The sequence below is a fragment of the Sciurus carolinensis genome, chromosome 6 (genome assembly GCF_902686445.1).
Source record: "Sciurus carolinensis chromosome 6, mSciCar1.2, whole genome shotgun sequence".
In the NCBI taxonomy this organism is placed as follows: Eukaryota; Metazoa; Chordata; class Mammalia; order Rodentia; family Sciuridae; genus Sciurus; species Sciurus carolinensis.
In genome coordinates this window covers 33,550,075-33,562,703 of record NC_062218.1, presented here as the reverse complement: position 1 = coordinate 33,562,703, position 12,629 = coordinate 33,550,075, and the positions used below count along the sequence as shown (strand labels likewise).

Below are 12,629 nucleotides of genomic sequence, written 5' to 3'. Positions count from 1 at the left end.
ATTAGGAGATAACAAGGTAGTAAGTTGCCACAGAAATTTTGTATTAAAATAATTTATTTCTTATATTTTGAAACTTTCATGAAAACTCTTGGTGATTCTAGTAGTGCAAGTATATTTCCTTAATAATCCAAAATTTAGAATTCTAGCACTGTCTTCTCTAATTTCTTTTTCCTGATATATGTGAATTTATTTACACATAGAAAATTAAGTTTATGCCTAATTAGCTCATTTAATTTAAAAGTAATATTTTCATTTATTCCTACTGTAGCAGAAGAATGGATATATTGCTCCTTCAGAAATTGAGTTGATATGTATAAATTATAGATAATGTAACATCTTCCCCATTTCAGAAGTATAAAATTTTATGTTTATATAAATAAATCTAGCCATCATTTTTCCATTAAGATTATGAGTTAGAATATATTCAGGATTTAGCTAGGCATGGTGGTATATGCCTTTAATCCTATTAAGCAGGAAGATCGCCAGTTCAAGAACAGTCTCAGCAACTTAGTGAAACCCTGTCTCAAAAAATAAAATGGCCTGGGGATATAGCTGGGTGGTAGAGTGCCCCTTGGTTTGATCCCTTGTACTTACAGGGGAGATGAATATATGCAAGTTTAAATTAATCATTGTACCACAATAAGAGACCTTAATTTTCTTTTTTAATTCATATTTGCTACTGCACAGTGACAATATTAGTAATACCAATAATCTGAAACACCAGGGGACTCTCAAATAAATGTTAAATTATTTTTAGTGGTAAAAGTGTAGTTTTTTTTTGTTTTAATTCTTTTAAATAGGCTATTTTGTATTCTGGAGAAAATATTGCTTAACTTCAGTTATTCATTTTATGTATATATAGGCAGAGTTCAGTTCTCTAGACTCTTGATTCATTCCATTTTTTGAGATGAGATGATAATATTCAGTTGGAATTTTTTATTTCTTTGTTTGTTTTACTTCTCTCCCCCGTGCAAAGAATTTCAATACAAAATTGTAGTGATACTTTTTATAGTGAGCTCTGAACTTGGATTGGTTTGGTCTGGTTCCTGATTCCATTACTGAATTAGCTTTATGGCCTTGGGAAGTTATTATTAATGTTTCTATGCCTCGGTTGTCATCACTTGTAAAAATATTACCTACTTTCTAAGGATTGAGATTAACAGTGTTACTTATGTTATTATTTATGAATACCACATATATCTAACTTTCCCTAGATTGTGTAGTAATACATATTCAGAGGAATGTGTATTACCTATTTAGGCATGGTGGCACATACCTGTAATTCCAGCAACTTGGGAGGCTGAGGAGGGTGAATAGCAAGTTCAGGACAACCTCAGTTGGTCTCAGAGTCTTTGCGACCCTGTCTCAAAATTAAAAGAGGTGGGGGAGGGAGGGAGGAAGGAGAGAGGGAGAGAGAAGAAAGAAAGAAATAGAAAAATAATGTAAATACATTACCTATTGTGTTAGCTTTTCATTGCTGCAACAAAGTACCTGAGACAATTTACTTACAAAGAGAAAAGGTTTATTTTGGTGCAAAGTTTTAAGTATGATTCGTCCCATTTTTTGGCAAGGCTGCATATAATGGTGGGAACACATGGTTGAACATAAACCACTTAAATCAAACCAGGGACCAAGAGAGAACAGGATCCCATAGTCCCCTTTGAGGGCAGGTCCCTAAAGACTGCTCATTAGACCCTGACTCCTGAAGATTTTTTATTTGCCAGTAGGTTCTACAGGGGATCAAGATTTTGACACATGAACTTTGGAGCAATATTCAACCTCCAAATGATAGCACTGTTTTAATCAGATTTTTTTCATTTGTCACCAAAAGACTTGACGAACAGTTTTAGAGGAGGAAAGTTTGTTTGGCTCATGGTTTCAGGGGTCTCGTCCATAGATGGCCAAATCCATGGCTCTGGACCCAAGGTAAGGCAGAATGTCATGGTGGAACGGGTGTGGTAGAGGAAAGCAGCTCAGGAAAGAGCAATCAGGAAGCAGAGAGAGCAGGCACTCTGCTTACCAGGGACAAAATGTATGCCCCCCAATATATGCCTCCAGTGACCTATCTCCTCTAGGCACACCCTTCCTGACTATAGTTTCCACCCAGTCAGTCCATACCAGTGGATTAATGCACTGATTAGTTTAGGGTTTTCATGATCCAGTCATTTCACTGCTAAACTCTATCATTGTCTCGTACATGAGCTTTTGGGGAATGCCTCTTAGCTAAACCATTATAAGCATGTATGGTTTCACTTCCCTTTTTGTTTTTAAGTAATTTTGTTGTTAAATTTTTGATGTATAGACTTTTTTTAAGTGTGTTTTTTTTAAAATAGTATCTTTTAGAAACTTTTTCCCACTCAGCAAAATATTACACTATTTCCCTTATGATTATAAATTACATAATATTAATAATGTGTGTGTTTCTTCCTTTATGAAATTTCAATTTCCAGTTTTTTGCTATTTATAATGGCATAGCATCTTGTGTTAGAACTATTTATGTATTTAAGATTATTTTAGTAATATAAATCTCCAAAAGTAGGTTCTGATCCTGGTGTATATTTCCAATTTATTTTTTATTTTTGGTTTATAATCCAATCAGTAATCTATCTTCTTATCTGGTACAATCATATTTTAAAATGATTTCTTGCTATTTTGGTTAAGTTTTTTTTTTTTTTTTTTCTAAATGGAATTTTTTATTTATTTGATTCAGGATTTAGGAAACATGAATGTAATATGTTTATTTGTCCATTTAATTTCCTCAGTATATTCTTTGCATAAGTCTTCTTTTGGGTACTTAGAATTTTTCCTCCAATTTATTTGAACCCTTTTCTTTAAAATCATTTGTATTAGTTTCCAGCAGAGGATGGAATGCTTGAAGTCCTAACTCCAATAACCTCAGAATGTGATTTTATTTGGAGATAGGACCCTTAAAAAAGACAATTAATGAAAAATGAGGAAATATAGGTGGGCCTAATCCAGTATGCCTGGTGTCCTTCCAAAATGAGATTAGGACACAGACAAACACAAAGGAAAAACCATGTGAAGACACACCAAAAAATGGCCACCTATAAGCCAAGGAGAATCTTTCCAAAGAAATAACCCTGCCAACACATTGATATTGGACTTCTGGCCTCCAGAATTACAAGGAAGTAAATTTCTGTTGTTTAAGCCATCCAGTCTGTAGCCTTTGCAATCCATATATGAGCCTTAACTTTTTGACTGTCATGCTTATTGCATGATTTTAGGTGTGCAAATGGGTTTTCAGAGGTATAGCAATTTTTTTCTTCTAGTTTTAAAACTTAGAAAATTTTATATTGTTTTAAGTTATAATGTATGTATAAAAAGTTCTTATCCTTTTCAGTTTTTAAGTACTTGCAACATGGCACATCAAACAATAAAAAGACAAAAATATTCATGCTCTTTGGAAAGTGAGTATACTGTGTTCATATTTTAAAATTTTAAGGATTTTATAGGAATATCGGTAAGCAATATCTGCAATATTGCCATAAATGAGAGCAGCTCTTCCTCTTCTATCTCTACTCTCTGCTCAGTTCTACTTGTAACATTTTTTTTCCTTCCTTTCTCTCTCTCACTCTGTGTGTTTTGCTTTTTGAATTTTTTTCCTCTAAAGAAAAATTAGGAAATTTTCCAAGTATTATGAACTTATATTATTAGATGTGATTACCACTTTTTTTGTATGGTTTTGAGTTTTGTAATTTCATACTAAAGCAGAATAATACCACTTTGAAGATCTCTCTATATCTACAATGTTAACTGAATGGTTTACTTAACTCTTTAATCCATTTCATTTAACCCCAGTATATAACTTGAGGAAACTTTATATAACTTTTAAACTCAAAGTATAAAACTCTTACCTAGGTTAAAACTATATATAAACAAGCTGGAATCTAGGTAGCTAGTATTAGACCAGTGCTCTCAGTGAAGACTACTAAGAAAACCTATTTGAAGGCAGCAAAGAACTTTATAGGCAAGGGACAAGAAAGATAGGAGTCAAAATTTCAGAGAAGAGAGAATCTTACATAAGTGAGTTTACTTCTCCAACGGTTTGTACTCAGGCAATGCTTCCTGATATGGAATAAGGGTAGAAAACTGAGAATTAATAGCATTAGGAAAAAACACAGAGCTTTGGGTACATCAAGCATAAGAAGATTCTCCCCTCACTACATTTGTTGAATGAATTCTGGCTGCCTAGAAAGGGAAACTGAAAACTTAAGCAGAAAATCTTTGTAAATCAAGGGTGGAGCTTTTAGTATTTTTATAAGACAAAAATTAAATCTGTTATCTCTTTGTGACAAAGTCTTTTACCAACAAACTTTCAGTTGAAACCTTAGGAGGCAAGGAAAAAGGAGGTCAACTAAATCTTACCAGGACAGCTACCTAACCTGGACTCAGCACTGTGCAGAGATCTAATAGTGAGAGAGAACATCGTTGGGTATCTGAAAGTTTTGTATATGAGCAAACTTATTAAAGGAGCCACCAAGGGACAGGACTGATTACCTAACTAGAACAAAAGAGAAAATAGCTAATAAGAATAGCATTTTCAATAATTGTGATAATATGTCAAGAAAATCAAGGAAACTATGGAGAAAATAGACAAAAGTTTAATATTTTCCAAGGAATATTAGAAGATCTAAGATTAAATGGAAATTCAAGGAGAGAATAATATATTTTCTAGAATTAAAACTTATTAGAGGGCTTGTAACTCAGTGGTAGAGTACTTGCCTAGCATGGTTGAAGGCACTGGATTTGATTCTCAGTACTGCATATAAATAAGTGAATAAAATAAAGGTCTGTTAACATCTAAAAAATTATTTTTAAAAACTCAGAAAAAATTCATTAGATAGGGATAATACAAAATTAGACATTTCAAAATTTAGGTCAGTAGAAAATATTCAGCCGAAGTATCGAGATAAAGAGAGAATAGAATTAAGAGAATTTAGAGATTCGTGGTATTCATGAAAAGATCTGACATATATTATAATTGAATTACTGTAAGAGAATAGAATTAGGGTGATGTAAGTTTGAAGAGATAATGTACAGAATGTTCTAAAACTAATAAAATATATCAACTCAGATTTAGTAATTCTTGTTTACCCTAAGCAGCATTGGATATAAAGGAAACCACACCTGGACCCATCATAGTAAGATTGCTGAAAACCAAAGATAAAGAAAAAAGCCTTAATGAGTGAATGGAAAATGTGGCGTATATACACAATGAAGTTTTATTCCACCTTAAAGAAGAATGACATTATGTCATTTGCAAGAAAATGGAGAACTTGAGAGTATTATTTTTTATTTAGATATTTTTATTAATGCATTTTAGTTACACATCCTAGTGGGGGTTTATTTGAACATAAACAAACATGGATGGAGCCGAGCGTGGTAGCACAAACCTGTAATCCCAGGGACTCAGGAAGCTGGTGTATATTCATATATGTATATAGTGTCATTTTGTTGATTTTATTCTGCATTTCCTCCCTTTGCCCATCTCCCTCCTTCCTCCTCAGTCCCCTTCATCTTTCTTATATTTTCATGAGATTTCCCCACCCCATTTTATCCTCTTATTTTTGTTCCAGCTTCCATATGTGAGAGAAAACATTTGACCCTTAACTTTCTGAGTCTGGCTTATTTCATTTAGCATAATGTTCTCCAGTTCCATCCAACTACCAGCAAATGCCTTGATTCCATTCTTCTTTATGGCTAAATAAAACTTTGTTGTATATAGATACCACATTTTCTTTATTCATTCATGTATTAACAGGCACCTGGACCATTTACAAAATTTGGCAATTGTGAATTGTGCTGCTGTAAATATTTACTTATATTATTATAATATGCTGATTTTAGTTATTTTAGTTACATGCCAAGGAGTGGGATACCTGGGTCATATGATTGTTCCACTCCTATTCTTTTGAAGAATTTTGAGAGCATTTTGATAAGTAAACTAAGCCAAACTCAGAAAGTCACGGGGTTGTATGTTTTCTCTCATCTGGGAAAGCTAAAAAGAAAAAAGGAAAAAAGATGGAGATCACATGAAAATAGAAGGGAGATCAGTATAATAAAGGAAGATAACCACAGTGAGGGAAGACTGGAGCAAGGAAAGTACTGGGAAACAAAATTGGCCAATATATTGTTATATTGTCTGTATGTGCAAATGTATAATGATGAATTCCACTGTTATGTATAATTATAATGTATATAAAAAAAGAAAAGAATAAAAATAATGAGAAAAGTAGAAAAAAAGTCTTTGAAAGAACCTGAGAAAAAGATTATGACTTTTAGAAGGGCTAACAGTAACACTGACAGTGAATTTCTTTAGAGAAAGAATGGCTTGAAATGGTTGGAAGAAAATGTCAGCTAACTTAAAATTCTATATATCCAGCAAAATATTCTTCAAAAATGAAAGTTAAAAAGAAAAGTCATTTTCAGAGAAACAAAAATTAAGGGAATTGTAACTAGGAACCTGAGCTAACATTAAATCAGAATACTAACAAAGAATGTCAATAGCAATAACAAACACAATCCTCGAGTTAGAAGGAATAATATCACATGAAAGAACTACCAAAATGAATAATAATAAGAGGGTTAATATGTAAATATAAGTTGATATTGATTAGTGAAAGGGTAAATATAAGTTGATATTCATTAAATACTGACTTCAAAAAAAAAGTAAGAACAGTAATGCCTTATGGCGTTTAAAAGTAGAAAAAGCAGAAACAGTGAAATGGAATGTGAGGACAATAAATGTAGTTAAATTGTTTTAGGATTTTAACATTATTGAGAACATGGTAGAGAAATGATTTCTGTTAGACTTATAAGCCAGGAATATATGTTGTAAACATTACAGTAACCACCTAAAGAATAGTTTTTTTAAAAAATGTTTTATTTAGTTATAGATGGACACAATACCTTTATTTTATTTATTTATTTTTATGTGGTGCTGAGGATTGAACCCAGTGCCTCACACATGATAGGCAAGTGCTCCACCACTGAGCCACAAACCTAGCCCCCTTAAGAATAGTTTTTAAACAATAAAATTATTGTGGGTAAATGGAATAATAGAAATGACTTATTGAAAAATAGCAGGAAAAGAGGGTTAAATTTAAATTTAATAAGTCAAATAAAAAACAGATAATAGAAATAAAGCTGCATAAACCACTCTGGAAAGCAGTATGGAGATTCCTCAGAAAAAATAGAATGGAACCACCATTTTACCCAGTGAATTCCTCTCCTCAGGATATACCCAAAGAACTTAAAATCAGCATAATATAGTGGTGCAGACACATCAGTGTTTATATAGCAAGTGGCTCAGTTCACAATAGCTAAGTTATGGAACCAGCCTAGGTAACCTTCAACAGATGAATGGATAAAGAAAAAATATATATATTTTATATATTTTTATATATTATGGAATAGTACACAGCTCCAAAGAAGAATGAAATTGTAGCATTTGCCAGTAAATGTATGTTACTAGTAACTATCATGCTGAAATAAACCAATCCCCAGAAACAAAGGCCAAATGTTCTTTCTGATGTGCAGATGCTAGCATGCAATAAGGGGTGAGGGAATAGAAGTTCATTAGGTTAGACAAAGGGGGGGATGAAGGGAAGGCAGGGACGGGAATTGGAAAGACAGAATGAATTGGACATAACTTTCCTTTGTTCATATATGAATGAACCAGTGAAATTCCACATCATATACAACCACAAGTATGGGAAGTTATATTCCATGTATGTATAAGAAGTCAAAATACATTCTACTGTCATGTATAACTAAAAAGAACAAATAAAAAATTTAAAAAGAAACAATTGCATAGTTTGATGGTAAAATTATATATTTAAGGAAAAGTTATTAAAGAAAATGTCTGTTTTCCAACTTAAAAATATAATGTATAAAATACATAAATTCACAACTCCTGTATACATACTTTGTTTTGTTATTCCTAACAGCTTCTTTGTGATATTGGCCACAGTGAAGAAAAACTGGGCTTCAACTATGAAGATATCATAATTTGGTAAGTAGAGTTCAGTTACCTCCCCATGCCTTCCATGCCTTAGTAATTTTAACTTAGAAATAAAATAATGTAGCCCCTAATATTTTATTTCAAAGTAAGCCACTTGAACATTAGAAAAATTCAAAATCTTCAATGGTTTTGTTATCTTGTAAGTCTTAGTTGAAAATTTGTAATTTTCAAACATAAGAACCAAAGCTAAAAACATCTGGATTTTTGTAATTTAAACTTCCAAATTAAATATAAAATTCCCAGACTGAACTTTTCTCATATTCTGCTCAGGAATAAGAGAAACCTATAACTCTAGGTCTCTACGAGAAAGTATACTTAGGGCAAACTTGATTTACCCAAGCACATTGATAGAGGCATAATTTAATGTAGTTTCATTACCATCTTTTTGGTTCTCTTAGGAATTAAAATTGAAACAAATCGTCTGTGCCCCCTGTCATTATAAAGCGTTTTTTATTTTTGGTTTAAACAAATGATTCTTTTAGAAGGATAGAATCAGGTATACAGATGAAGGAGATTATTATGGGGCATATATGATATATCTCGAAAAAGGTATATTTAGTTTCCTTTTGTTTATATAATACAGATATAGAAGATAGAATAAAACTCAGAAACATTTGTTTGATTGTAAGAATGTACCAAGGAGATGCAGATTAAAACCACCACTATCGCTAAGTGAAATTTACAGTTTGGAGTGAATGATTTTTATATAAGCAAAATGTAGGTAGAATTTATCATGCATAATTAGAAGTTTTGCATATCTCCACTGAGGAATAATTTGATACAGGTTGAGGATATCTAATCCAAAAGTCTGAAATTCAGTATACTCCAAAATTTGAAACTTTCTTAGTGTCATGTCAGTGTTCAAAAGTTTGAGATTAGGAAAATTCCAGATTAGGAATTTTCACTTAGTATGGTCTATACAAATAACTCTAAAATCCCCAAAACTGCAGAATCCGAAACATTGTTCATCCCCAGGGTTTTGGATATTGGATACTTCTTAGCCTATAGTATAATTTTATGTGCTATTGAAACTCATGCAACAAACTTTTTTTGTTTGTTTTCATACAGTTTGCGCTTAGCTTTATTAAATGAAGCAAAAGAGGTGCGAGCAGCAGGGCTACGAGCACTTCGATATCTTATCCAGGACTCCAGTATTCTGCAGAAGGTGCTAAAATTGAAAGTGGACTATTTAATAGCTAGGTAATTTTCTTAGAGTTGTATATATTTTGTATGTTTTTAAAATTTTATATCAGCTTTTGGCATACCTGTATAAAGTGTACAGATTTTTTTATGTAAAGGTTGGCAATTTTTACATGCATGTAGAGAAAGTAAGAAGACAGAATATTTTCAGCATGCCAGTAGAGCTCTATTATGTCTTCAACCAGTAGTAAACATTATTCTGACTTTTCTCACTGTAGACTAGTTTTTCATGTTCCTAAGTATCAATTGGAAGTATACAGTACTCTTTTCTTTCACTGAACTATGAGATTCATCCATGTTAATTCATTTTTGTTTGTTTTTGTTTTTTAGTACTGTGTGGTATTTCATTTTATGATTAGACCACAGTTTATTCTGTTGATTTTTTGGGTTATTTTCAGTGTTTGACTATTTTGAATAAAGCTGCTCTGAACATTTTTATTCAAGTCTTTTTGTGGACGTACATGCTCCCGAATCTCTTAGGTATATGAAGAACTGGAATTACTAGGACATACACTTTTTAACTGTCGAATATTTTTCCAAGTGTTTGCCCTGACTTCATAGTACTTCCACTAATGTGTGAGAGTTCCATTAGCTCCACATCAGCATTTGCTGTTTTTGGTCTTAATTCTGGCCTTTTTGGAGTAGATTTCATTGTGGTTTCTTATTTTGATTTAGTTCACAGGTCCTTGGTGAGTGATAACCTTTATTTGCTTGTTACCAATTTGGTTATCCTATTTTTTTTCCATTTGTACATTGGATTGTCTGTCTTTTGTATTACATAGGAATTCTTCAGGTTTTCTGGACATAAGTCTTTTCATAGAATATATATTAAGACATCTAGATTGAGTTTGCCTTGCCTTTTCAGTCTTTTAATGTATCTTTGATGAATAGAAGTTCATAATTAATGAAATTCTAAGTACTTAGTATGGATCTCTTTATTTTTCTCTGTTCTCTTTAGTTGGTCAATTTATCTGTTCTCTCACTAGTTTCTCAACTGTTTCAATTACTTTAGCTTTATAATTCATCTTGATATCTGTTAATGTGAGTCTTCCATCTTTTCTTCTTGAAGACTATATTGACTATTCTGGTTTCTACATTTACATATAAATTTTAGAATCATTTGTTCATTTCCACTTAACTTTTGGGGATTTTAGTAAAGATTGTTTTGAAACTGTAGTTTAATTTGGGGCAAATTGAAATTTTAATTGAATCTTCTAAACATTATTTAATTTATTGAACACTTCGATTTCTTTTAACAAAAAATTTTTTTTTTTTCTGCAGAGGTCTTGAACTATTTGTAAGGTTTATTCATATACATTAGGTTTTTTTTTTTTTTTTTTTTTTTTTTTTTTTTTTTTTGCGGGTGGACAGGGACTGGGGATTGAATTCAAAGTTACTTGGCCACTGACCACATCCCCAGCCCTATTTTATATTTTATTTAGAGACAGGTTCTCACTGAGTTGCTTAGCTCTTCTTCGTCACTAAGACTGGCTTTGAACTCATGATCCTCCTACCTCATTATCCTGAGCCCCTGGTATTAGGTTTTATGCCACAGAGCCTGGCTGGTATTAGGTTTTTGAAAAATAATCTTACTAACGTAATTAAAATATTTTTCTTTACTGTTTTTAGCTACTACTATATAGAAAAAAATTGGCAGGGGGTATTGACCTCTTATCTAGCAACCCTACCAAATTCATTATGCAATTTTACTTGTTTATAGATTATATTGAATTCTCTGTGCACATAAGCATTAATCGTAAATGATGAGTGTTTTTTCCTTTCCAATCCTTTTAGCCTTGTTTATTTTTGCTTTACTGCATTTGTTTGAATGTACCACTTAGTGGAAATAGTGTTTCGCTCTTGAACTCAGGTAGAAACTATTTAATATTTTGCTTTTGTTTGTACTTTCAGTAGGTTTTTAGTAAATTTTCTTATATTCCTGGTGGGTGTTTTTGAAAAACATGCTACTTGTTCATGTGTTTTCTCCCTTTTTTTGGGGGGCGGGGGGGGGCGGTACCCAGTGATTGAACCCAGAGGCCCTTAACCACTAAGCCCGGAACCACATTCCCAGCCCTTTCTTCTTTCTTTTTCTTTTCCTTTTTTTTTAAATTTTTTTTTTAGTTTTTTTTATTTTGAGATAAAGTCTAAGTTGCTTAAGGCTTTATTTTACTAGGTTGCTGAGACTGACTTTGAACATTTGATCCTCCTGCCTCAGACTCATTCCCAAACCAGGAGATTACAAGTGTGTGTGCCACTGTGCCAGGATGTCTTCTCCTTTTTTATAAATGAATTTGATTTGCTAATTGCAGAATATTTTAACTGTTTTCATGAGAAGTATAGGCTGTTTTTTTTTATTTCACTAATAACTTTTTTATTTTGATATTACGAATGTTTCATAAAATAACTAGAGAAGTATTGCCTTTTCTTATTCTCTGAAAGAATTTATGTTTAAGATGTGTATTAATTTTTCCCCCTACATGATAAGTAGAATTCACTATTAAATTTCACTTGCTGAGTTTTTGTTTTTAGGAATTTTAAATATTTTGATTTGTTTAATCAATATAGTACTGTTGAGAATTTTTTTGCCTTAAATGAAACTTCATGTTGCATTCATGTGTAGACATAGCATTTCTTTTATTTATTGTTTGTGTGGTGTCTTTTTTCCATTTTACTTTCTTTTTTTTCTCCTTACATCTAAGTTTTTGCCGTTAGTATCATAGATTTTTCTTATTTAATGTCTAGTTCAACCATGTGTATCTTCTAATTAAAGTATTTATACTATGGGTAGCTGTTTATTATGTGTATAATTTATGAACTGTATCTAATGTAATTATTTATGAGTTTGCCATCTTGCCACTAGTTTTCTAATATATGTTTATCTTTCTATTCATATTTTTTTTGTCAAAACTATTCTTGTATTTTATATTTCTCTTGTTGCTGTTATTTTTGAATAACCAAGAATATTTTTTCCCTCTTGAGTTAATGTCTTGTTTATATAGTCTTTGCTTTTAATAGTTGCCCTAGAGATTGTCATATACCCTCCATATATTAAGGTCTGCCACTTTTGTTACTATCAGAACATTGCAAAAAATCTTTTACCATTACTATTACTATTACTATTACTATTACTATTACTATTACTATTATTATGTCTTCTCTCTTACGATTTTTATCTGTTGTTATGACTTACTTCTTACATATATTTTAACCCCACAAGATAGTCCACTTATTGGTTTATATTCCAAGTATATTTTCATATTATTTTCCTGTCCCAGTATTCTTCCTTCTTGCATTTCTATGCTTTCATCTTGGATTGCTTCCTATTTGATGATCTTCTTTTACCACTTTTTGTAAAGAAGGACTACCAGAGATGGATTTTCATATG

The 12,629-nt window shown here is 31.8% G+C and overlaps 1 protein-coding gene across 1 annotated transcript in view; it reads left to right on the top strand.

The window, feature by feature from the left end:
- Positions 1-12,629, top strand: part of Rictor (RPTOR independent companion of MTOR complex 2) — a 126,080-nt gene that overhangs the window by 59,176 nt on the left and 54,275 nt on the right. The window contains 2 exon segments of the mRNA XM_053743412.1: positions 7,971-8,035; positions 9,113-9,244. Of these exon segments, the coding sequence (XP_053599387.1) occupies positions 7,971-8,035; positions 9,113-9,244 (197 nt within the window).